Below are 23,622 nucleotides of genomic sequence, written 5' to 3'. Positions count from 1 at the left end.
CTGCCCACTAGTACTGAAAGTAAAAGTGACATTCCCACACTAAATCTGGAGAACGAAGAGCTGTGGTGCTACTGGCCACCTCATTTGCCCTGTTGTTAATGAGACCAACAAGTGCTTCCCCCATGAATGTGAAAATGAAAGCCATGAATGTCTCCCAGGTATCAAGTTCCCTGCAGGGGCAAGAGTAAAACTGTTGCATTTCATTTTGTGCAGTGCACAGCAGGAGGAAAGGCAGCACTCCACCAGATAATGCTGCTTCTCACCTGGAGCAGCTTGTTCTCAGTTCTCCTGGGACTCAGTCGATAACTGCCTCCCCCCCTCCCCACAATCCCTGGACTGCAATAGTGGGATGCACCTGGATTTGTGGATCTAGGCCTAAACACTTGCCACACTGGACTAAGAAAACATTTACACCTGGGACCATATCAGACATGCAGAAGCTTTTAATCCTTGTAGAAAAGGATGAGGAATGGGAATTACCCTTCTGGGGTAAGGTATAGTCATAGTGATAGTTCATGTATTGCAAGAGGCACTTCCAGAATAACACTGTAATTTAGAATAACACTGTAATTTAGCTCTAGTCGAGCTGTATAAATCCTTTAAGAAAAAAGGGACACTTGCTTATAAGTGTAGTAGAGAGCGGGATTGAACAGGCACCACTTCATTAAATGTAAAGTGGCAGCAACAGCTCCAGGCTGTGCAGACAAGAGCCACTCTGCACCACAGCTCTGTTTGCTTAACAGCGAAATGTCCCTGTGTGATGATAAAGCCCATGGCTGTACCATGTCCTTTCACAAGCCCCGCCCTGTTTTAAGGAGGGAGGTTCCAGCTGAAAGGTTTCCGGAAGGGAAAAGCATCAGGCCTCCACCTCTTGAACAACGCTATAAGTTCAGGCTCAGCTTGAGGAAAGCCCATTGGTCATCCTTTCCCATGGCACCTTAGGGGACAGAGCGTAACGTAAAAGCTCTGTGTCTTTACTGTTTAAAAACTCTAAACCTTGGGCAAGTAGTGAAAGGCATCTGACCAACGCTAGAGAAATTAAAAATTTCAACTTGGAGCAATCAACACTGATTTTATTTTTAAAGAACTCTTTGAACAGTATTGAAATGACTTGAGTTGTCTGTCAGTGAGCCTTACCAAGGAAACAAGTGACGGGTTTCATTACATTAGGTATGCAGGTTTGGAAGCCTCTACCATGAGAGTGGCATGAGATTTCTCTGTACCATTTCCAGCAGCTCAGATGAAGAAAAACCTGCTAGAGCTTCACCGCTTCAAATATGCAGCTTGGTGTAATTATCCAACTACCCTGCATACATGTGTAACCCATTGAATCTTAAATGGTTCTTTAACAGTAAGAAGGTAATTGTATGCAGTACATAACACAGTGATAAGAACTGTGAAATTACACGTATGAAAATCTTTATTTGAAAATACAAACGTTATTTTTAAACATTTTAAACAGTTCTACACTGCAACCAAAAAAATAACTTACATCTTTTTGTACATTTTTCTTTTCCTTCAACAAAAGCTGTTTAACAGTAAGAGTGAGGCAACAATTTCAAGCTGCTGTGACACTGATGAATATCCATGGAATGTGTCAATAGCAAACAACTGAAGGGGGGACAGACGAAAGCACTGAATGCCCACAACAAATTAGTGCACATCACCGATCAAGTAACATTTATACAAAGGATTTTAAAAAAAAAAAAATTGGTTCCTTGTCTACATGAATTAACACACTCATTCTGGATCAAGTATGAATGCTAATACAGACTTCATTATTAATTAATCTTCCTGTAATGAATATCAATGAAAAGACTGAAGTTTAAAACAGCAAGCAAAATTAAAGATGGGGCAAGCAAGGACTACACCGAGAAGAGGAGCAACCTTGTCTCGAGCCTTCGCTTTCTTCCTGCAGTAATATGCTCAGCTTGTCAAATGCAACTCGGCTTGTGAACGCGAGCCGAATCACACGCTCACGGCCACATCTCTTCCTTGCCAGGGTGTAAAATCTCCGCGGCTGTCTGCGAGCGTACAAGTGTTGCAGGCTGGGTATCAGTGTTTTCTCCTGCCCTTCCGCACTAGGACAGAAAGACCTGCTCGCGTACGGGACGGCAATGGTCAGGGCGGCACACATCGGCTTGGAGAGAATTACAAAGGTCTTTTAAAAACAGTAGATTACTTCTCTCTACAGTCAAATATTGTTATTCTTCCAACAAGGAATTATGCAACATGTGTAAATAAATACTTTAATCTATTTTACAAACTATAGACTATTGAATAAATACAAAAAGTTTCATCATTCCATACAAATGCACTTCTTTTACTTAAAAGGTAGTGTAGTGATTAAATATTTTTAGCACAAACCCAATTCAACTTCCTGGAAACAAACCCCACTGAAGGGTATTGGGGTGCGTAGCAGACCTGCTGCAGGCTGTCCCTTCTCTTCCACAAGTGTCGGCTGGAAGTAACCACTACTCAAAGTCCTCTTCGTAGTCATATTCGTCCAAGTCTACATCAGCCAGGTGGGAAGGCATTTCAAAAAATGGTCTTTTTTCCATTTGATACTTCAGGACATTGGCCTTCTGAAGGTCTACAGGATTCAGTTCTGCTTCATACCTAGGAGAGGGCAAAGAAAGAAACTGAAAGCCTCTATAGCTATGCCGGGAAGCACCTGAAAGTTAAAACACTAACAAGGTACCAGCAGGAGGAAGATAATTTCCTATATTTTATATTTACAGTGAAGACACGTGTAACCAGAAGCAGCACTAGGCTTACATAAGAATTACTTAAATTCAAGCTGGCTTACTCCCCTGTCGCATGCAGAACTCATTAGTGAGACACTGAAAGGATCCAAAGCACGTACTGCTCTGGTGGACTAATGTTAGAAATGGTCAAATGCAAGACTTACTTAAGTACTTGACAGAAACCCCTTATGTTCTTCTCACAAAAGCTGAAATTGGGCTCAGTTAAGGAAGAGCAAACGACACCACAGAAGATAAAACATGAGAATGAAAGTCAATTTGAAAGTCCCATTAAAATGCGTGTGAGCAGAAGGAAACTATTGCAACCATGTATTTAAAGCAGGTGCGAGAAAGCAAAAGCCAATTGTTTAACCAGAAATTACTGGTCACCACCTGCTGCCAGTGAAAAATGAACAGATAGATAATGGAATGTAAAGTTTAACTAACTCAGGTCAGTGAATTTATTTTAAAAAGGTCATCTTCAGCACTGTTTAGGTGGGATCACTCTGTAATTGATAACTATTAAAAAAAAATTAAGTATAAATCTGTGGAGATTTCTGACATCAGATTAAAGAGACGACCATTTCCTGAGCTGGGTTGACTCAGGCTCATGCACAACTTCCCTTTTTTATCTCGGCACACAATTATTTCCATCTACTTAGCAAGACTCAGCTAGGCAAAGAACGAGCTTTGGATACAGCAATATCTGCTCTTCACATGTGGCTCTATAATGGCCTTCTGGGGTGCTGAGGTGAAGTATTTTTTCAGGGAAACACACAGGGCAAAGAAGAGTTAAATACTAAGAATGCACTATGAACATGGAAATAGAGCAGCATTAACAGCAGAGGTGGGAGCAATAATGTTTTCCAATTTCTAACTGTGAATTCTGTTGAAACACTTGATTGAGAAACTATTAAACATATTAAAGAAGCTTCACCACCATTTTCAGTAAAAGAAATCTAACAATATAAAGATGCTTTGGTATCATCAGCTACAGATTCACCAGTGAGTAAAAACAGTTCCTGACTTCCTTTCCTTTTTTTTTTTTAAAAAAAAATTTTCATCCTTCCCATTGGTATTAAAGCCTCAGTTACGTGAGCATCAGTCAGTGCTTAGGAAGTGACCAGAAAACCTTGGGTTTCTCCCACGAGGTCACCAATTTGCACAGGAAACAAAAGTCATCCTAAGAATGACTTGACCCAGTTACAAGTTTGAAAACAAAGATTTGGAAGGAAGACACATATTCTACCATAACAGTTTTGGCTCACACGCCTGTAATCTAGTCTTCTACATCTTCAATTCCATCTTTTTGAGAAGCATTTTCATTCTTTTTTTAAACAGAAACACCCTGAACAAACACACCTTTTGGATTCGTTTATTGCTTAGCAATACAGAGAGGTGGTAGCAGCTTTGCTGGTCATTAAAAGATGGCAGCATGAAGCTATCTTGGAGACCATTTGTAGGTTCCATCCATCCTATACTCAAAAGATTGTTATTGGAACATTATTGGACCAAATTAAAACCTCACTCCCTCACAAAGCTTTGGTGAACTCATGGAATATCGCTTTTACTCCTTTGCAAGATATTTGAGTTAAGGAAATTTAGAAATGCTGTCCCAGTTTTACACATCTGGGCACTGAAACTCTTAGAAAAGCCTATTGCTGCTTCCTAGCACAGAGAAGTACGTGAAGCACTAAGTGTCCAAGACCCGTTTAGAAGTTCACTGAGGAATGAAAATTTAAGGTAAATTTTAAAATAGAATAGGAAAGTTTTAACTTGAGTAACATAAGATGTTTCAGATTGTTTTCACAGAATCATAGAATGTTAGGGGTTGGAAGAGACCTTGAAAGATCTAGTCCAATTCTCCCACCAGAGCAGGATCACCTACAGTAGGTCACACAGGAACACATGCAGGTTGGTTTTGAATGTCTCCAGAGAAGGAGACTCCACAACCTCCCTGGGCAGCCTGTGCCAGGGCTCTGTCACCCTCACAGGGAAAAAGTTTTTCCTCATGCTGAGGTGGAACTTCCTGTGTTCTAACTTATACCCATTATTCCTTGTCCTATATTACTGGGCACCACACTGAGAGGAGACCGGCACCTTCCTCTTGACACCCACCTCTCAGACATTTGTATATATTAAGATCCCCTCTCAGCCTTCTCTTTTCAAGACTAAACAGCCCCAGTTCTCTCAGTCTCTCTTCACAGGAGAGATGTTCAAGTCCCTTAATCATCCTCGTAGCTCTCCGCGGGACTCTCTCCAGTAGGTCCCCGTCTCTCTTGAATTGGGGAGCCCAAAACTGGACACAGTATTCCACGTGTGGTCTCACCAGGGCAGAGTAGAGGGGGAGCAGAACCTCCCTAGACCTGCTGGACACACTTTTCTTAATGCACCCCAGGATCCCATTGGCCCTCTTGGCCACAAGGGCACGTTGCTGGACAACTCACTGCCCACTAGGACTCCAAGGTCTTTCTCCATGCGGCTGCTTTGCAGCAGGACGTCCCCTAATCTGTACTGGTGCCTGGTGTTATTCCTGCCCAGATGCAGGACTCTATGCTTGTCCTTATTGAACTTCACTCAGCTCTCTAGCCTGTCCAGATCTCAATGGGTAGCAGCACAGCCTTCAGGTGTGCCCAGTTTCATATCATCAGCAAACTTGCTGAGGGTACTCTCTGTCCCCTCATCCAGGTCGTTGATGAAGATACTGAACAAAACTGGACCCAGTGCTGATCCCTGGGGAACACCACTGGCCACTTTCTGTGTAAAGCCATAGAACCATGGCTCCAGGTAATCTTTGAAAACATTATTTGTGGAAAAGAACAGGAACAACCCCAAGAATATTGGCTGTGAATTTTGCAGCTTTTATCTTCACCAAGAGCAGATATCTTGGGGCAGGGGAGGGGATGGGCATGGGAAATAGAAAAGTAAAATAAAATTTAGTCTAAACAATAATCACAGAAGTGCACTTAGCTCTGAGAAACAGCTGCAGTCAACAAGCTTGTAACTGAATCAGAATAAAGCACCTTTGAGGCTCTTACTTTATATCCTGTTTGTGCTTCTGAGTGAAACTGTGCCCAAACGTTATCTTAGAACTTTACAATGTGATGCTTGTCTACAACAGCCCAATGATTTCAGACTCTTAGTCAGAGGTGCAGAGTAACCTGACTTCCTGACATGCAGGTCCCAGTTGAAATCCTCCCCTGACAGCCTAGCTACGGATTAACTTTTACAGCCCCTAGACTGGAATTTCAAGCACAGAGAGTGTATCCTAACTGACGAAAGAACTGCTTTCTCAGGGTATTCCACAGCAAAGCTATAAGAGGCATTAAGAGCTGTAAGAAAAACTAATAGGATCTTAATGGCATCCAGGAAATCTGCATTTAACTGTCAACCTTAGGTAAGCTTGAGGCAAGTTTACTAAAAAGACCCACCTAAGTGTCACAACTTTGTATCTGAAAATGAGCAAAACGGGCTTTCCACTCAAGATTCTAGAAAGCAACATCAGAAGGATTTTAAAACAGGAAGATGGAGACACACAGCTACTGTGACCTGTGGCTGCACTGATTTACTGTCCTGTACTAAGGGCCCCCAAACCCAACAGACACCGAGATGGTGGCAGACACTGCAGGGGCTGGTTTGATCCTGTCAGGAGTAGCCAGAGTTCCACAGTAACTTCTTAAAATTTGGACTCCTGATGGTTTAGGCATGTAACTTTTATAAGGGTGTTATAAAATAGAGGGCTAAAAATCTAATCCTTCATGAGTTTGTAAGAACCCCACTAGTTTTGTCAGCTGAGTTACAAAAAAAAACCCCAAACATTTCACAGCCAGTAAAGACTGTAGAAACTATTCTTTTGGCTGATCCATCAGACTTAAGCTTTTAAACTTGGTGTTACAGCATCTCCAACAACTGTCAAAATGTACATACCTATGCTATACCTTCTCCAGGCTTAGTTTATGACCTTAAGAGATTAAATGAGATAAAAAACATTGATTAAAAAAAAACAAAAAAAAATGCCTAACTTGCAGCACAACAAAGACTCAGTTATTTTTTGGCTTGTTAATTCTGTAATATTCTAGTGAAGAGTTATGCACATGATCCCCCTTACTGCTGAAGAAGTTGGGTGATAGTAACCTTTCTTTCCCTTCCCTCTCTCATCCCTCACATGCATTTTTTTTAATGACACTTCTTGAAATCAGTATGTTAAGATTGTATTTTCTCCGGTTTTAAAACACTCTTAAATATCAAGCCTGTTATTCTCTAAATGCTTAGCAAGAATCAGAGGTATTTAAAAAAGGAATATTGATGCAGGAAATGAAGGATGCTGTATTTTCTCTAGACAGGTGCATCAGCTTAAGGCCTAAACCCAGTTATATTTGAACTTGTTTTCATTATATTTTTAAATAATGAAAACAACAAATGGCAAATTCAAGACTTTGGAGGTTCTGGACGCTACACAACACAAGTACAGGAGTGGTTTTGAAACAGCAAGATTTATTATCTCATTTACTCTTAGAGGACTGATAGAAAATACTTCCAAGCTGATATAATTGAGTTCAGAACTGAGATTCCCCCCACCTCACCTCAAAGCTCTTAATGAAGCTCTTCATCAGTTTAATAACAAGCTACAAAATATATTTTAAGTTGAAGCTTTTTCAAATTTTGTATTTCCTCCTAAAGTTTGAAGTAGGGCCTTTTCTTTGGTGAAACCAATTTGGTGAGAAACTGTCAAGGAATATTTAAGCTGAGATATGAGAAAGGTTCTTTCTCACTCACCGAGCACACGACTAAACGTAACAAACAGCAACGTTCTTCAAAAACAGCATCAAGGATGACAGTGATGGTGAGGCTCTACACATTAGTAGAGAGGATTCCTACCAACCCTCCTGCTACATTCTTACCCGTCACTCCACTGGTCACTCGCTGCCTCTTCTGCTACCAAGATGTCGTACTCTTCAGCAGCATATTTCTCCCAGTCAGAGACCTCTTGGCTTTCACCTTCACCATCCTAAACAATCACATTGCACGTTATACAGAAATGCATTAATTGTTAAGCACCTGGCTAAAAAGACTTCAAAGCTTTATACTCACCCGTAACATAGAAAACTGATCCTTCTGTTCATGATCAAGGTATTTTTCAATGTTGAAAAAAGTATCAAAAAACACATTTGACAATTTGCATCGCTTTAAATCGTGCAGAGTAATTTTTCCTGTAAAGAAGATCATGAGACAAGGTATTTAGAGCTGAAATTATCCTTTCTCCAAACAGGAAGAAGGTTCTTCAAAGGTTAAGTCATTATTAGGCTCAAGAACATCTATCACACATGCTCAATGCAACAGGAGAGAAATGAGAACCTGAAATCCACACCTAGAAATGTGTCTCCTGTAAAGCAGACAAAACTTTTAAACATTTCAGATTCATTACTTGCTTTAGATGTCATCCTACTGTCCTTCAGAACATTGGAGTGAGATGCAGTTGACTTCTCTTAGCTATTAAAAATACTTCTAAGTAATTGCCCAAGCTTCCTCAAGAGACAGGTCTCCAAGGAGCTAGCCATATCTTCCCAGAAGCATTTGGGTAGTGGGTAGGAATCTCCTCTGGCAGTGGCCCTTTCTAATCCCTGATCTGAAAAGAAAAAAGCACGACAGCGATGACTCTGTGTGCCTACGCTTCATCCAGATGAATTTTTCAGAGAGACCAGTTTGCCACGCTTGTCCAGCCTGATCAATACTTACTGCTTGACAAGAAAGCTAACTTCTCAGAGGTGTTTCGTCTGCTTGTTTTTTATAAAGTGATACTTTTACAGACTCGAAATCAATGGATCTGTTCAGCGTTAGAAGTATTTGTGAGGCTGCTCAGAACTGGCACCTTATTTCAAAGCTGAACATTCAACTTCTGCAGAAAGACTGAAAAATACCAAATACGCAGGGGCAGACAGATGGCTATCCTTAAGACTCCCTTTTATTGATTCACATGAAATACGACCAATCTCCTGTCGTCCGTCAAAGAGTGGCTAACTGCAGATGTTATGGAATTGTTCAGTAAAAGCCAGACTTGAGAACGGCATTTCCTGAGCGCGCTGCCCAGCCCCTAACCAAGTACAATTCAAGGACGTCAGAGGGAAGCAAACCCCGAATCCCATTTGGAAGCTGTCACCAGGCTTGTGCCTGTCACCACAAGCAGTGCCCATAGTGCATCCTGCCTGGCTTGGGGCTGATGCTCCAGAACGACACAAATCCCTCACGGCACCTGTGTCCGATCTGTCAGACCCACACAGATGCACTGAGGCCATCTCAAGTGGCAGCAGCTCTCCACAACCAAGCAAATGGTTTGAGTCCCAGTTATATAAGCTCCCAATTTAAGTGAGACCTATATTTGGTCTGTCAATTTGCTCTTCGGTTTCTGTTTATTCCAATGGGAGCTTAGACACCTAACATTCATGGGGATGTCCACCACTGTCTCCAAAAACAACAAAGGAAAAAAAAAATTGAGATAATTCAGGCATCTAAATTAAATAATTTGCTTTTTGGTACACAGCAAACTGTATGACAGTTTAGCTCTAACGTCATGGAAGTACCTTCTTTTGTTTCAAGTTGACCAAGTGAAATGTCACCTTATGCTGCTAGTTGGTTAGTTAAAAAACAGAAGATTTTTTTTTTCTTCAACCACCTCTTAAACATCACTCGGTTTTTATGAAAAACCATCAACACTTCACAATTGGCTTTCATTTCTGTTGCCCTAAATGATCTTAGTTCTGTTCCACAGCCTCCTTTTATCACCTTCATGATACCGAACAGACAGATCAATCTTGTTTCATTTGAAATGCACGACAGAAACATCGCTGAACATGTCTGCCTTACAGAAGCGTAACGTATGGGAACCCCTGAGCACAGGATGTCATTGTAGGTCATCACATCACACAGAGCTTGCTTTGCTTCATCAATGCTCCCCGCACCCCACGCATCACACAATGACGGTCTCGGACTTCATTCTGCCAATATCTAGGATTAAGCTTCCAGATAAAACATCCTTAATACCACTTCTTCATTTTCAATGTTTTCATCCACCTTTAGAAACTTGTTTTCACCTAGCAAATCCATTTTAACTTTGTTTAAGTAAGAATATGAAGCTTTAAGTTCTACTTTTGAGCTGTTTCAATTCCCTTGGCATGTAAAAAAACATGTCTCAAAGACAAGTGTCCTTTAAAAATAGAACTAAGCTTCCTATAATTTAAATATTCTTAACACTGGAAAGAAGATGCGTAATAAGCAGGACTTTTAATTGATTCTCTAACCATAATTACATAGACAGCAACAGATCCACTCTCTTACATATTCAAGTGATGCTTGAAATTCAAGGAGGAAAAACTCAGTGTTTCATCTAGAAGTGTCTAAATGAGGAATACTAGCACAACATTACATTTGCTAAACAGAAACATTAAGACGGTCAATAACTTTATTTTACCATAAAAAATATAAACATTAATATGTGCAATAGAGGTTGCTACTACTATCAAGCGCTTTAAGAGCAAATAAGCAAGTTCTAATTTTATTGCAATGCAGAGTCTGTACAAAAATAGCAACCAGACTACATTCCAAGTGCTTTTACACACTGAAATTCACATTGAAAAGTACAACCACAATAGGACTAACTGTGGTCCAGCGTTGAGGCGTTAAGTTCAGATGCAGGCTGACCTCAGTTGTGTTGAGTTCAACAAATCCCTGATGACCAATCCATCATGGCCACAGAAGTTTTATCAACTTGTGAGACCAACACCAGAAACAACACAGAGGCAGAGGCCATGAACATGCAAGATACCACTCCTTCAACACCATGGTAAGATGTTTCCCAAAGTATGCAAGAATATTTTTAGTACTGGGCAGCACAGAATGGCAAATACAAAGTGAGCATTGTGCTCCACTGCTAACCCAGAGCAATGGAAGTTACAGATGGAAAAGGATTTTATTACCTTCATGTTGTGGCTTCACAAGGTCCAGCATCTGGCATAAACAGTCTTCAAATGGTAAAGGTTCTATTGCCATGTTATCTAATTTTTGGCACTGTTCTTCATAAAAATACTCCAATTCATACATAGACAAAGCACCATCTCCATCAAGATCCATGCAGCGAAACCAGTATTCAATGCTGAAATTCAGTAATTAATAGCAAAGAACTGTTTAGACAAACTTACTGCAGAATTTCAGGAATTTCTGCTGCCTGTTTTAAAGACTATGATACCTACAGATGCAAAACTGGACTTAAGACTACATTCCATAAGGCCATAGAAAGTCATTAAACACCACCTAGCAGGGTAAGAGTTTCTGGTATTTACTGTATAGCATTTCAAAACTCACTTGTTAACTGAGCCAGTGCAGAAGAGGGACTAAAATGGGGTTTTACACAAAACCCCCAAGGAAGCCCATGAAAAAATGAATTGTGCATCAAAACCCAAGTTGTTCTTTCCATATTGGAAAAGCTAGTGAAATGTCACCAGATAGGTTTCGTATCAATACCCTACAGCTGATGCTAGCTGTATTGTTTCCCAAAGCCACTGGCATCACAAAGGAACTGCGATTTCCTCTATCTGTGACTCTGTCTGTAAGTAGGCCACACAGAGCATGTGAAACAATTAACCTCTTAGAAGTCACTAAAAAATACAAAGAAGACTCCTACAGCAGCAGGAACAAGAGACATTGAGAAATAAGAATGATGCAACGAACTAGGCCAGTTCTCCACTCATGTTTTTGTAGTTTAGCTTATTTCAGAGTTCCAGCTGAGTGTCAGCAGCTCCACTTAAGCACTGGGAAAACAATAAAATCAGCCTTTTTTTCTGCTAAAACATAAATTCGTTCTTACCTAGTTGGTGTCTTCTTGTCCTCTTCAGATATCAGAAACCAGACAAAATCAGCGTAGCTAATTTTCCCATCCTTTTGTGCTTTTCTACCTCTTGAAGGCCAACAAGAAAAAAGAAAACCTAGTCAGGCAGGCAATTCCCAGACATAATACAAGTCATTCCTAAAACACAGTTTTTGCTGGTTTATCCTCAAGATGTCTAGAAAACACAGTGTATGTTTTGTGGCACCCAAAAAACTCACATAAATGGAGTAAATTCTAGACTGCCTGCCAAGCATCACTTCACTCATTTCAGCTTTTGTTATTTCTTTTTATCAGCCTCTTTTTAGCTGCAGATACTGTGCTAGCAAAGTGTTGCAAAAACGAGTAAAATGCCATAAATACACAAGAGGAAGTCAATCCAAGTGGGGAAAAATTAAAAAAAACTGTCAAAAATGTAAGTGAACTCAACTGGAGGCATTTTTGTAAATTTGTTGATGCAATAAGCGTTGATTTTACAATGTACTGAAAAGCTCAACTCCCTTTGAAAATTTTACAGGCTTGAGGGATGGAAAAACACCTATGCCAACTCTTCTTCCCTTCCTCATGCCATCCCTGCTAAATCACACCATATCCAACGGCAAGTGTTCATGTGAGTAAAGAAAGAGCAAAGAATTTGGATGGAGCCAAAGGTTCCAAGAACACTCCAGTACTATTAGAGTCCAAACCACAATACTAAATCCCAAAATTCACTGCTCCACTTCAGGGGGAAGGCACTTTTTTCCCAGGAACATCACACAATTTAACAAGCAAATATTAAGTAGGATATAGATCAGCATACAAAATAAGTACCTTGTTACTGCTCCCGAGAAGATCCTCTCTATCATCCTATTTGAAATTGCTGTGAAACAAAGTTTAAAACAGTGTCAATTTTACACAAGTTATTTTTGTTTTGCATTTTCCAGCAGAAAGAGTTTACTGGAACCCTCTTACACATACACATCTGTGAGAAAGATCAAGTGCAGCGCTCTCTAATCCCACTGAGTCCTCTTGGAGAGGATCTCGTCACACAGTCTCCAAAGAAAAGCTAGAACCAAGCGGCTTTGAATTCAGACTCGATACAGAAATGGTGGCGCAACAGAAGTAATAAACTTGACTGACTTATTAGTCAGACTGCATTTACCGTATCTTCGACCAGAAAATCATGTTTTCGAGTGCCATTACAGTTTATAAGACCTTGGCAAAGAGCCAAACGAGACTTGGCAAGTGTGCACCTAATGAGCATACCCAACTGATTCTGACATGGGTCTATTTCTGATGCGGTTCTGAACTGTGCTTCTATTCTGAAACCATTTCAGGGATTTTAGAGACATGTCTTAACTGAGCACTCTGTCTGCAAAGGATATTCAATTTATCCTGAAGAATTTGTGGGTGGTACTCAAAGCAGCACATGATACTATTCTCAGAAGAGCAGAATTACTTCTCATTATTCTAGCTCTGGATTTTTTTTCCAGCACTGTAGAAATACTGATAATCAAAGCAGTTAACCATTCAAATAGTTCATCTGTTTTATATACGTATGATGATGCTACAACCGTATTATTCCAGTAAAGACACTAGTCCCTACTTAGTATTTTTCCCCAGAACTGCAGGAGAGCCAATTTGTTTCACAAATATGTGCTGCTGTTTCTTCTCAGCTACTTTTGAAACACTGAGGTTGTTCAATCTCCTCAACAAATGCTACATACTTTAATATTTTCTTATGACTTGTGTTTGATTTAGCCTAATTTTAGACCAGTGACAGGACGAAAGGGAAGAACCGATGAAACCAGATTATCTAATTTTGACATTTTAAAAAATAGAAGTTTAAGACTAAAGTTGGGCTATCACACTTATTTTAGGATCTTACTTAGTCTAATTCTAGCAGCTGTTAAACTTTCAGAAATATTCCATGATTTAGAGGATGCAAAACTAAATTGTAAGCGGCATTGCATCAGTTCTGCTTCCTTTCTATAAGGTATTAAGTGGAACAACCACTCAAACGAGAGCAGCTTTCCTTCCTCAGACCTCAGTGGGTGAGTTTTCAGAAGCAATCAGTCTGCTTATTCTTTTTAATGTGGGATAGTATTCCATAATCACTTTGTGCCTCAGTAAGCTTTCCAGTCCTGAAGGGAATACTTTTAAGATGCCAATGGACAAAAAACATCAAAAAAAATCCAACAAAACCCCTAAAAGTTACATACAAGCTATTAGAATATTTAAAATAGATACGGGTGTGCAAGACTGGAGAATTGCAGTCATTGTATATACTGTGAATGCAGAAAATTTAATGCTGCTAAATAGAAGAAAATGTACAGCAAAACATACAGCAGCCAAGTTAGCAAAACTTTAAGTAAGCAAAGTATCTGAATGTTTGCCTTTTTCTGTGAAGGCTCTGTAAGAGCCACGCTACTTGAGTAATAACAGTAGAATAGATTAGTTTCCAAGATAACAACCCCAAACCACCAAATGCAGCCATTTATAATGTGCCAAGACTTAAATGATTTTTTCTTCTTTGCCAAGATCAGAATTCAGATTCATATTTTTCCTCAGATTTGGTGTCGCCAGACACAAAAGCAGCATGGCAGATGACTTGCCTGGCTTTATTTCACTGAGTCAGCAGGATCAGCCGTACCAACAGCCTCATGAACACCAGCCTTGGCAGTTACCCACTTCCTCAGCTGAGGGTTTTACAGGTCATTTAATACATATAAACAAAGGTGCTTCATTTGTCATACCATGATCATTGTGTCGAGCTAAGTCCTTCCGATCAATATAGAGGTCATGGTCTGTGTCCAGCTCCCAAAATTTGCAGTAGATAACATAAAAATGTTCATATGAGAAGTACTCTGTCAACTGGTTAATATCAGCTTCTTCTTCCAACAATGCCACATTCTGTTACCAGAAGGATAAATAGAACACATTAAAGAATTTGTAAGGCATACCTGGAATGATCAGAGTTCTTGTAACTAGGTTAATATTTAATGCTATTTTGGTGCAACAATTTTAATCTTCAGAGACAGTGCACACACCACGCAGTGTGACGGCGGAGACTGAACACACAAGGTAGAAAACTCATGTGTCCGCAGAAGAACGAGATCAGCCAGACTTCTGCTAAACACATATGCATGGACATAGCTCTAGGTAAAAGATGACATTTAAACATATTCGAGTGTGTGAGAAGTAATGCACTTGAGCCTGTGATGATAGCATTTCTTCCACTTCCAAAAACTAATTTTGTTACTCTCTGAAGCATGTTTAGATGTTACATACCTGCAAGAAGTTACTTTTCCTGAGCTCGTTACAAGTTATTTTCCCAGACCAGGACCTATTTACTGTATAAAATATTCTCTGTATAACCTGCAAGAAATGGAAAATGGAAAGGTGATCTTAGGTATGATAAATACATACACTCCCAAACATTTGTCCAAGGTAAGTCTTAGCTCAGCTGATTTACAGAACTCCATCTCTCCCCTCTTCCTATTCTTCTCATTACTTAGAAGGCTGATGGTTCTCTTACATGTCTTATTACTAAATAATTTCTAAATCTATACCTAAACTTATCTTCCTAAATCTTATTGCAATGCTGCAGTACCTGTATCTCACATGGTAAAATTGCAGATTATTTGTGTGCTATCCAGAATATGTCTACTGGCAATTTCACTAACTCCCACTTTTCCAGATCTACAGGATATAATCTAATAAACCTATTAATATATCTCATTACTTCAGATTTAAAGACCTATATTTACTATAAGAATATTTTGCTTCATAAACAAAGTTATAGAAATAGAATTGGGATTGTTTAAGAATCAGAGCACAGGGGGATGTTACTACTTTCAAAGTCTGCAAATATGACAAAACAACATTTGACAGAGATATGTCCTGTAAGTGCACAGATCATAAACAAAGTTATAGAAATAGAATTGGGATTGTTTAAGAATCAGAGCACAGGGGGATGTTACTACTTTCAAAGTCTGCAAATATGACAAAACATTTGACAGAGATATGTCCTGTAGGTGCACAGAGAACAAGTTTTTCCCCTTTAATTTTATTCTATTTAAAGTTACCTGAAAAAGCACACCTGTTAAATACTACTAAAATAGTATAAAATGCTTTCTAGCTGAAGAACAACAAAAATCTATGCCAGAAAGATGACTAGTTCTTATGCCATGACTAATATTGGAAACAGAAACTAATCCATTCAGCATTGAGTATAGACTCATAGAACAGTTTCAGTTGGAAGAGACCTTCAAGATCATCGAATCCAACCTTTGTCTCAGCCCTACCAACACCTCTAAACCATCCCCCTCAGCACACCATCTACCCGTCTCTCAAACACCTCCAGGGATGGCGACTCAACCACCCTCCTGGGCAGCCTGTTCCAATGGCTGACAACCCTTTCAGCACTTCTGTTTAAATCACTATTATATGTACATTATTCTGGTAAACTCATGCACGGAGCATAATTTGCTTAGCTTTAGTTCACACACTTAAGACCTTAAAGTATGTTTTTCTTGCATCTTAGCTGAATTCAGTATTCACCTCAATCAGTTTGACTTAAGCTAACCAGATACACATTTTGAGTCAGTCATTCACCAACAAAAAAGCAGACAAAAATAAATCTAATAGAAACATATTATGAAGTATAAGTGATTAATGGGAGATTTATTATACCTGCTAAACAGCAAGACTAAGTATTGCATGTGTAGTATTTCATTTGCAACACAGTAGTTACTAGCTAAAAAACTCATCTCTTTAGGAGCCCTTTTCCCCTCAAATAAAATCTTTAGTTGGGCAGAGGTTTTATTATTCAAGTTTATCACTTTGTACTTTAATTGCAGTAAATCAACAGTTTAAACAAACCAATAATTTCTAAATTACAAACAGAAGAGTAATTTATCCATAAAATTCTAAATTAAAGCTTAAACTGTAGCATGCAGCAAGTTTTACAGGCCTTACTTTGAATAAGAGTAGCTGGTTCAATAAATCCAGAAAGGAGAGTAGACCAGCCTACTTCTGGTACTTCATTAGCTTAATTCTAATTGTGAGTTTAGGAAAGGCTCACTTTTGGCTTATACTACAAAGCAATTTTTTCTAAAAAGGTTTTGTCTTAGCTTTGCAACTTAATCCATCTGCATGCCATTATCTCATCTGTTATCCATTTAACTGCTCTAAAAATAACCCCCAAATTGAATGTTTGCTAAAGACAACTGGGAACAGACTTAAGAAACAGTTTTCTGAAGCGAACTGAAGCAGAGTATAAGCAAATTGTCAGAGAACTGTCTTCTCTGCTATGCTGCACAGTGGTTTGTCAGCAGGGCAAGGAAACGGTGCAATATGGAGATTACAGTTTCAAAAATACATAGTTCAGATATATACGTAACATATTTGCAGGTTAAATGTATTTTAACAGGGCAAATGTTTTCAATGTATTTCAGCTTTGTCTTGGACATAATGTACCTAACCTTACCACTAGACTGACCAACCAACTTGTGCCATAGCCTAGCAGACAGAAGGGATTGCTTCCGTGGTGGAAGAACACTTAGAAGACACTTGCTTCACTAAAGGGATGTATGTAATGTACGTACACATACACACCTATATATACACGTATGTGTGTATGTACAAACACGGCAGAAGAAAGGGTTATTTCATTTGTGACAGGACTTATTGTGAACAGATGTAAAACCTTAACTGCAGTGCTTACAAATTCCTTTAGCTAAAGCTTCACATAGCAAGGTAAAGCTTATTGAATACAAGCATAAAGCCGTATTTAATCTTAGAGAAAATAATCTATAATTATTAGTAATAACTTGCAGGACGGAGTTTTAGAAGACTGTATAGGGCAACAGCTACTCAATCCTAAACTACAGTAAGAAAGGGCAGAGATTCCTCCCTTCCTTTTCTTGATCTGCAGAATAGTATTCCGAATATTGTTGCTATATTCATAGCAATACTAGTTACTTTTGGGATGTTTTTATTAACCGCTGACTTCTGTTGAAGGCCACACTAAAAAATTTTGTCAGTAAAGCACTGCCAGCACTAGTTTATTCAATATTGCTAGACTCCAGCCTACTCAGATAAACTATTCCTCCAAAGAGAAGGAACTAGAAATGGCAGGACCTTTTCTCTCCCTATGGTCCTTCAGCACAGGCAGCAAGCTTTCTCAATTTTAAGCAGTGCAGGCTTGGATACAGCCCAGAATCTATTAAGAAAGAAAAGTATTCACAGGCAGAACCATTCCTCCAGTCACATCCGACAAGAAAGTTCTGAGAGCTCACACAATCATTAGAACAAGCAGCAAAACCTACTGCAGCAGGACATACGGAATAGGCTGGCAAAAGTCTGAGTAAGAAGGATACGAGGAGCCAAATACAAAAGCTTTCAAAAAAAATCAAACCTCCCACAGTTTTTGGTTTGGGTCAAAATATAAGCTGGATAAAAGATGATCAGCTCAGTTTTTTTTTTGTTGGAGAATATTCATTAAGCTTTTTTTCACATGCATAAAGTAAACTGAATGTCATTTTGAAGAATTTTAATCTTTTGTGACTTGAGTGGAATCAGCTGTCTAGTCTACAATTAAGAAAATTTAGTGTCACTGATTTTTTTTTCCCTTGGGCACAGAAAAAGTACTTCAGTCAGATAACCCTAGGAAGAGAGAAATAGAACTTTTCATGTAGAAAACCTGCTTAGAAAGAAAAATCCCCAGAGAAGAAAGTATCAAGCAGCTTCAATATTATCATTATTTTACTTAATACTGATCATAATCACAATATAGACCTTTCATTCAAAATTCCATTTAATTAATCCCAGAGTAAGGTCATGATTCTAATGAGTATGGTCTACAGCCACAATCAATGTTTAACACTCTGCTCATTCATTAACTTTTTCTACACTATTACAATTCAGTATTTCTCTTACGAGTATGAAGTTCAACAATTTCTTATAAAGGTAAAAGAAACCCAGCAAACACCTGTGATGCTTAAGAAACCAGAGTCTTGCTTCACAAGACTTCTAGTCATGTAGAAGTGAAGACTGACAACATACTCAACTTTTCTCAAGGGACAAAGATACTTATCCATATTGACTAATCTTAATAATTTGTAATTAGTACTCAGTTAACAAAAAAATGGCTTTTCCAAATATAAATTACTTACTGTGGTAATGTACCGAGAATGAAATTCAGATGCTTCTTTTAAAAATGATAGGCCAGGATGGCTATTCACCACATCCTACAAAACAAAGGAAAAGCAATATCCCAAGCAGTATTCATTAGTGACTATATAAAATGATTACCACAGAATAGCACATCTGCTTCCTTAACCAAAACAGTTCAAATGACCACAATTATTGATTGCTTCATGTAAATAACACTGCTGACTTAGTTTTAAAATTATCTTTTGAAGAAGCCAGATAAGCAAAAGCTTTCCTGTATTTTAGATAGGCTGAAGATTTTGAGCACTGCTGACTGCTGTAGCTTTTAATTCTGTGGCTATGATTCACAAAAAGCCACTTGAGGTTTTATTTATTCATTAGTAAAGGTGTTGTTTGCTTCTCTTTGAGAGGAGCTGTATCAGGTCTTAAATTCATATGACACTTTCCCTTTGCCCTCCAAATGCCCTCCTTGACTTAAATAACTTCAACTGCTTTCTAAACCATAAGGATTCTCTGAAATGTGCTATTCCTGCAAGCAATTTTAAATGCATGCATCTTGCTGTAGCTCTTAAAAAAAGACCTCACCTGACCCAAAATAATTAACTGCAAAAGCAGTCAGTCACTAGCATCTCAGTGGACCATACAAAGTGGGTTACACTAAATATTATCAGTAAACTTTACTGAAGACCGTGAAAAAGTATGTTTAGCTCAGAAAAATCTGGCCTTTGCCAGCTCATCATTCCGTTGTGTTCTCAGAACTAGTTTCAGTTGCAGTTTACCTGTAAAAAAGGAATGAAGTCTTCTTGCACCAAATAGTTGCATCCAGGGTTCATTAGAAGATGAACAAACTTTGCAGCATCGTCATAGCAGGTCTGAAGTATTCTGAAAGGTAAGTCTTTCCATTTAATAGTCGACACACAGAATTGCTCATGCTGCCTTGTACTGCCATAGCAGTACAAGCCCTACAAAACTGCAGCCATGATGTTTAATTCAAAAGCTAATTATAAATGCCATAGTCCACTCCAAGTGAACTTATCAAAGCACTACTGTCTCATATGTTTATGTTTAAGGAGGTGGGTGCACCATGTAACTGATTACATGAAAGGATATTTTTAGGCTAGAACTAGAAGGAGAAAGAATAAAAAGCATTTTGTCCAGAATTGGCATCTACAAGTTAGGGCCATGGTTTTCACTCTTCCCATAAATGGTCAGTCATTTACCAAACATTTTAAAATCTGTAAGCTCTGTAAAGAAAGATTTGTTTGTTTATGTTAAAGTGATGATTTAGTTACATTTTCCCAGAAACAAGTTTACTGTCAATGGTTGATTATGGAAAGTGTTTTATTCCCCTTTATAGATCGACTCTCATTCAGGGCTTAAAATACCACATTTCAATTAAAAAAAAGAAATACTAAGAAAAAAAAAAGTACTTGACTTACTTCCGCCACATTGCAACAAATTTATGAACCGACACATATCCTGTTCGTTCACCTCCAGCACAATAAAACAAAGGACCTTTCCAGTAAAGTGGGCATTCACAAGCCTAGAATTAAGCAGATATCAAGTCAGTTTATTGATTGATTATCTGAGGGTCACTGCCTTATTTATAAACCTTTCAAAAAAATTTAATTTTACAAGTCTTAAGAAGAAAATATTAAGACACAGATTTTATTTTTCTTTTTAAACTGTTTCTGAAAACAACTTTACTTTCTAAAATCATTTCAAGCGACTGCTTTAGGCTGAAACCCAAAAGCAAGATGCAAAACACAGGGCAACTTGGAGCATTCCTAAGAGATGAATGCAATCACATATCTGCTCTGTCGATGCTCCAAGCAGCAGAACAAAGTCCACGCTAACAAGCTCCACTGAAGGGCTGGGTACCTTTAAGCTGAGCTCAAGACAGCACAAACAGTTACACAAGTTCTAGATCCTGCAGAAGGATTATTATATATTTTCCCCCCCTTGTACTCAGCACTGGTGAGGCCACAGCTTGAGTACTAAGGTGCTGGAGCAGGTCTGGAAGCTGCCGAGGAGCCTGGAGAACAAGTCTTATGAGAAGCAGCTGAGGGGGCTGGGATTGTTTAGTCTAAAGAGAATGCTGAGAAGAGACCTCATTGGTCTCTACAACTACCTGAAAGGAGGTTGTAGTGAGGTGAGGGTTGGTCTCTTCGCCCAAGTAATAAGCAGTAGGACAAGTTGAAGTGGCCTCAAGTTGCACCAGAAGAGGTTTAGATTAGATATTAGGAAATATTTCTTTACTGCAAGAGGACGAGGCATTGGAACAGGCTGCCCAAGAAAGTGGTGGAGTCACCATCCTGGAGGTGTTCAAAAAACATATAAATGTGGCACTTCAGGATATAATTTAGTGGTCATGGTAGCACTGGGTTGATGGTTGGACTAGATGATCTTCGAGGTCTTTTCCAGCCTTAGTGATTTTAAGAACTGGAGAAAATTCACAGCTGTCTGGCTCAGAGGACAGCTCAATCCATCCGCATCCTTGCATATGCGTGGCGCATCATCTATCCAATTTTAAGTAGTAGGCCAGCCCACCCTGAGGAGCAGTACCTTGCTTCAGCATAACCAACAGTTACACCTTCACAACTTCAGTGCTCCTATGTGTAACTATGGTGCTGCTTCTCTGTCTGCTCTAAGATTCCTCAACTGTAACAGATAAATACTTGCCTCTCATCTAAAACCACCTATGACCCGGAGTATTTAAACATGTGGACTCTGTAGAGTTGGTGATAGGTTGGACTTGATGATCCCAAGGGTCTTTTCCAACCTGAATGTTTCTATGATCCTATGTCTGAGAATCTCATGTAGATCTCAAATAAAACTGTGACTACTCCAAGATGTGTAAGGTCACTGGAGCAAAAGGATGATTACCTCTCATGCGATAGTTTCACCAGTACTTTAAGAAAATAAGAAAAGTGACTTTGACGAATACTGCCCTCAGACTGAGAGGCTTTTACTTCAGGAGGATGCTCTTCATCATCAAATTGTAGGTTACCTGACCCTTACATCTGACAGGGAAAGGTCTATTCCATCTCTCCCTACTTCTACATGGAAAGGAGCTGTGGAAAGTAGGAATTCTATTATACAGCTTAGCAGTTAAACACTTCTGGCAAGGCAAACAAGGAGTTTCTAAACTCCCAGCCCCGCTCTTGTGGAAAGCCTTTGTTTCTGCTTTCCAGACCTCAGACTTTAAATGCAAAGTGACAGAAAACAGGTATCAGAACCTGAGACTCATTACCAACACCATGACTTGCAGTGATATTTCAAGCACTGATTCAATATAACAAAACAGAAACTTAAGTTGAATTTAAACTAGCTTACTGTCTGTTACATAGACCTTTAAAAATATTTACTGCTTTCTAAGCTCAGTATTTTGTCACTCTGCCATAACTCTAAATTAACTTTTCAGTAATAAGTAGAAGGCTACAATCTCAAGTTGCCAAACCATTCTGTCTCAATGTCTTTACAATGGAGGTTCATGACACCAACGAATGAGAAGAACAGCATGGGCACTTCGAAACAAAATGCATATTAACAGTGCTCTCACCTTAAGTCTGTTAGTCAATACAGAAGGCAGAACAAATAGTTCGAGTTTTTTTTCAATCTCTGACTCTTTTTGTAAGCAAAATGTAGGGCTGTTTGAAATATGGCTAATGCAAAGATTTCCACACATAACTGTGCTATCAACAATGCTGAATACTATGTATTCATCATTGTAGGAAACAATGATTCATACCTTGTAGGAAACAAAACCCCATAATACAAGACACCAAAGGACACAGAACTCATGTTTCCTTTCTATAGGTGTATAGGACAGCCAGCAAGTTCTTACCTTTGCAACCTTCCCCATGTCTTCTAATGTTGCCCTTTCATTTGGAAACTCAGAGAAAGTTCTCTCAATCTTGGCAATTACAGCATCTATATTCACTTTTTCCTTAGGACACCCTCGAGGAAAATAGAAAGTTGGAATGTTTTGACTAAGTGATGGTGGCAAAGTTTCTTCCTTCTTTGTCTGAACCTAAATAGAGAAACACACATTTGACAGTCAGGTACAATGAAGTCACATATAACAGTCATCCGCAGATGACCTGAATCTCTTGGTATTATATGTTACAATACACCTTCAAAAGGATTTCTGATGATAGGCTGAATAAGCTATTTAAAAATGAGAGCACATTGGAAAAAAAAATCATGAATATTTCCAAAAAACAGTCATTTAGAAACATTTCCAGGCTGTTAAAAATTTAATAAAAACGACTTCAGACTTAGGCATATCAAGTTTCAAGATTAATACACTAGACAGCTTCTTGGAGAGATCTTGGATCACTCAGGTTATATTACCAGTTTCAGAAGAAAACACTTCAACTTCTAACTTAACAGACAGGTCATGAAAGCATTTGCTTTTCAAATATTTCTAGTTTTACAGCTTCCAACTTTTGAAATAAGCATGACAACTTTGTAACAAACCAGCAACCTGCTAAATTTCGTTACAGGGAAGACATTTTTTCTGATACTAAAAAATGCTTGATTTTATAAAGGTAGTAAATCATTCCTGTAAAGGATATTTTTCGGAGTTGTAAACTATACATAATTATGACATGAGAGCTTAAAAATCTTTCTCAAGAACTTATGATATACCGTACTACTAAAAAAAGCCCCCCAAAAGCAGATGACCAGTAACAAAAGAAATTACTTATTTAAATGTACTTAGCTTTAGTAAAGAAGAATTTATCTTGTACTTAGTTTTTAAAAGAAATGTTAGTTTTTAAAAGAAATGCAGAGAAACAAAACTAACAAGCAAAATAACAATAAAATAATGTGGCAACTCAAAAT

The 23,622-nt window shown here is 38.7% G+C and overlaps 1 protein-coding gene across 1 annotated transcript; it reads right to left on the bottom strand.

The window, feature by feature from the left end:
- Positions 1–2,209: 2,209 nt before the first annotated feature.
- On the bottom strand, positions 2,210–23,263 carry PPP2R3B (protein phosphatase 2, regulatory subunit B'', beta; the record flags this gene model as incomplete). The annotated part of the gene is made up of 13 exons (XM_009871743.1): positions 2,210–2,619; positions 7,646–7,752; positions 7,836–7,954; positions 10,715–10,890; positions 11,602–11,691; positions 12,430–12,478; positions 14,355–14,511; positions 14,890–14,976; positions 18,777–18,851; positions 19,554–19,656; positions 20,214–20,317; positions 22,622–22,807; positions 23,217–23,263. Coding segments are annotated over 13 exons (1,445 nt in total), but the record flags the coding sequence as incomplete, so codon positions are not given.
- Positions 23,264–23,622: the final 359 nt, after the last annotated feature.

The sequence above is a fragment of the Apaloderma vittatum genome, unplaced genomic scaffold (assembly GCF_000703405.1).
Source record: "Apaloderma vittatum isolate BGI_N311 unplaced genomic scaffold, ASM70340v1 scaffold13276, whole genome shotgun sequence".
NCBI lineage: Eukaryota > Metazoa > Chordata > Aves > Trogoniformes > Trogonidae > Apaloderma > Apaloderma vittatum.
This window is presented reverse-complemented; position numbering and strand designations above follow the sequence as displayed.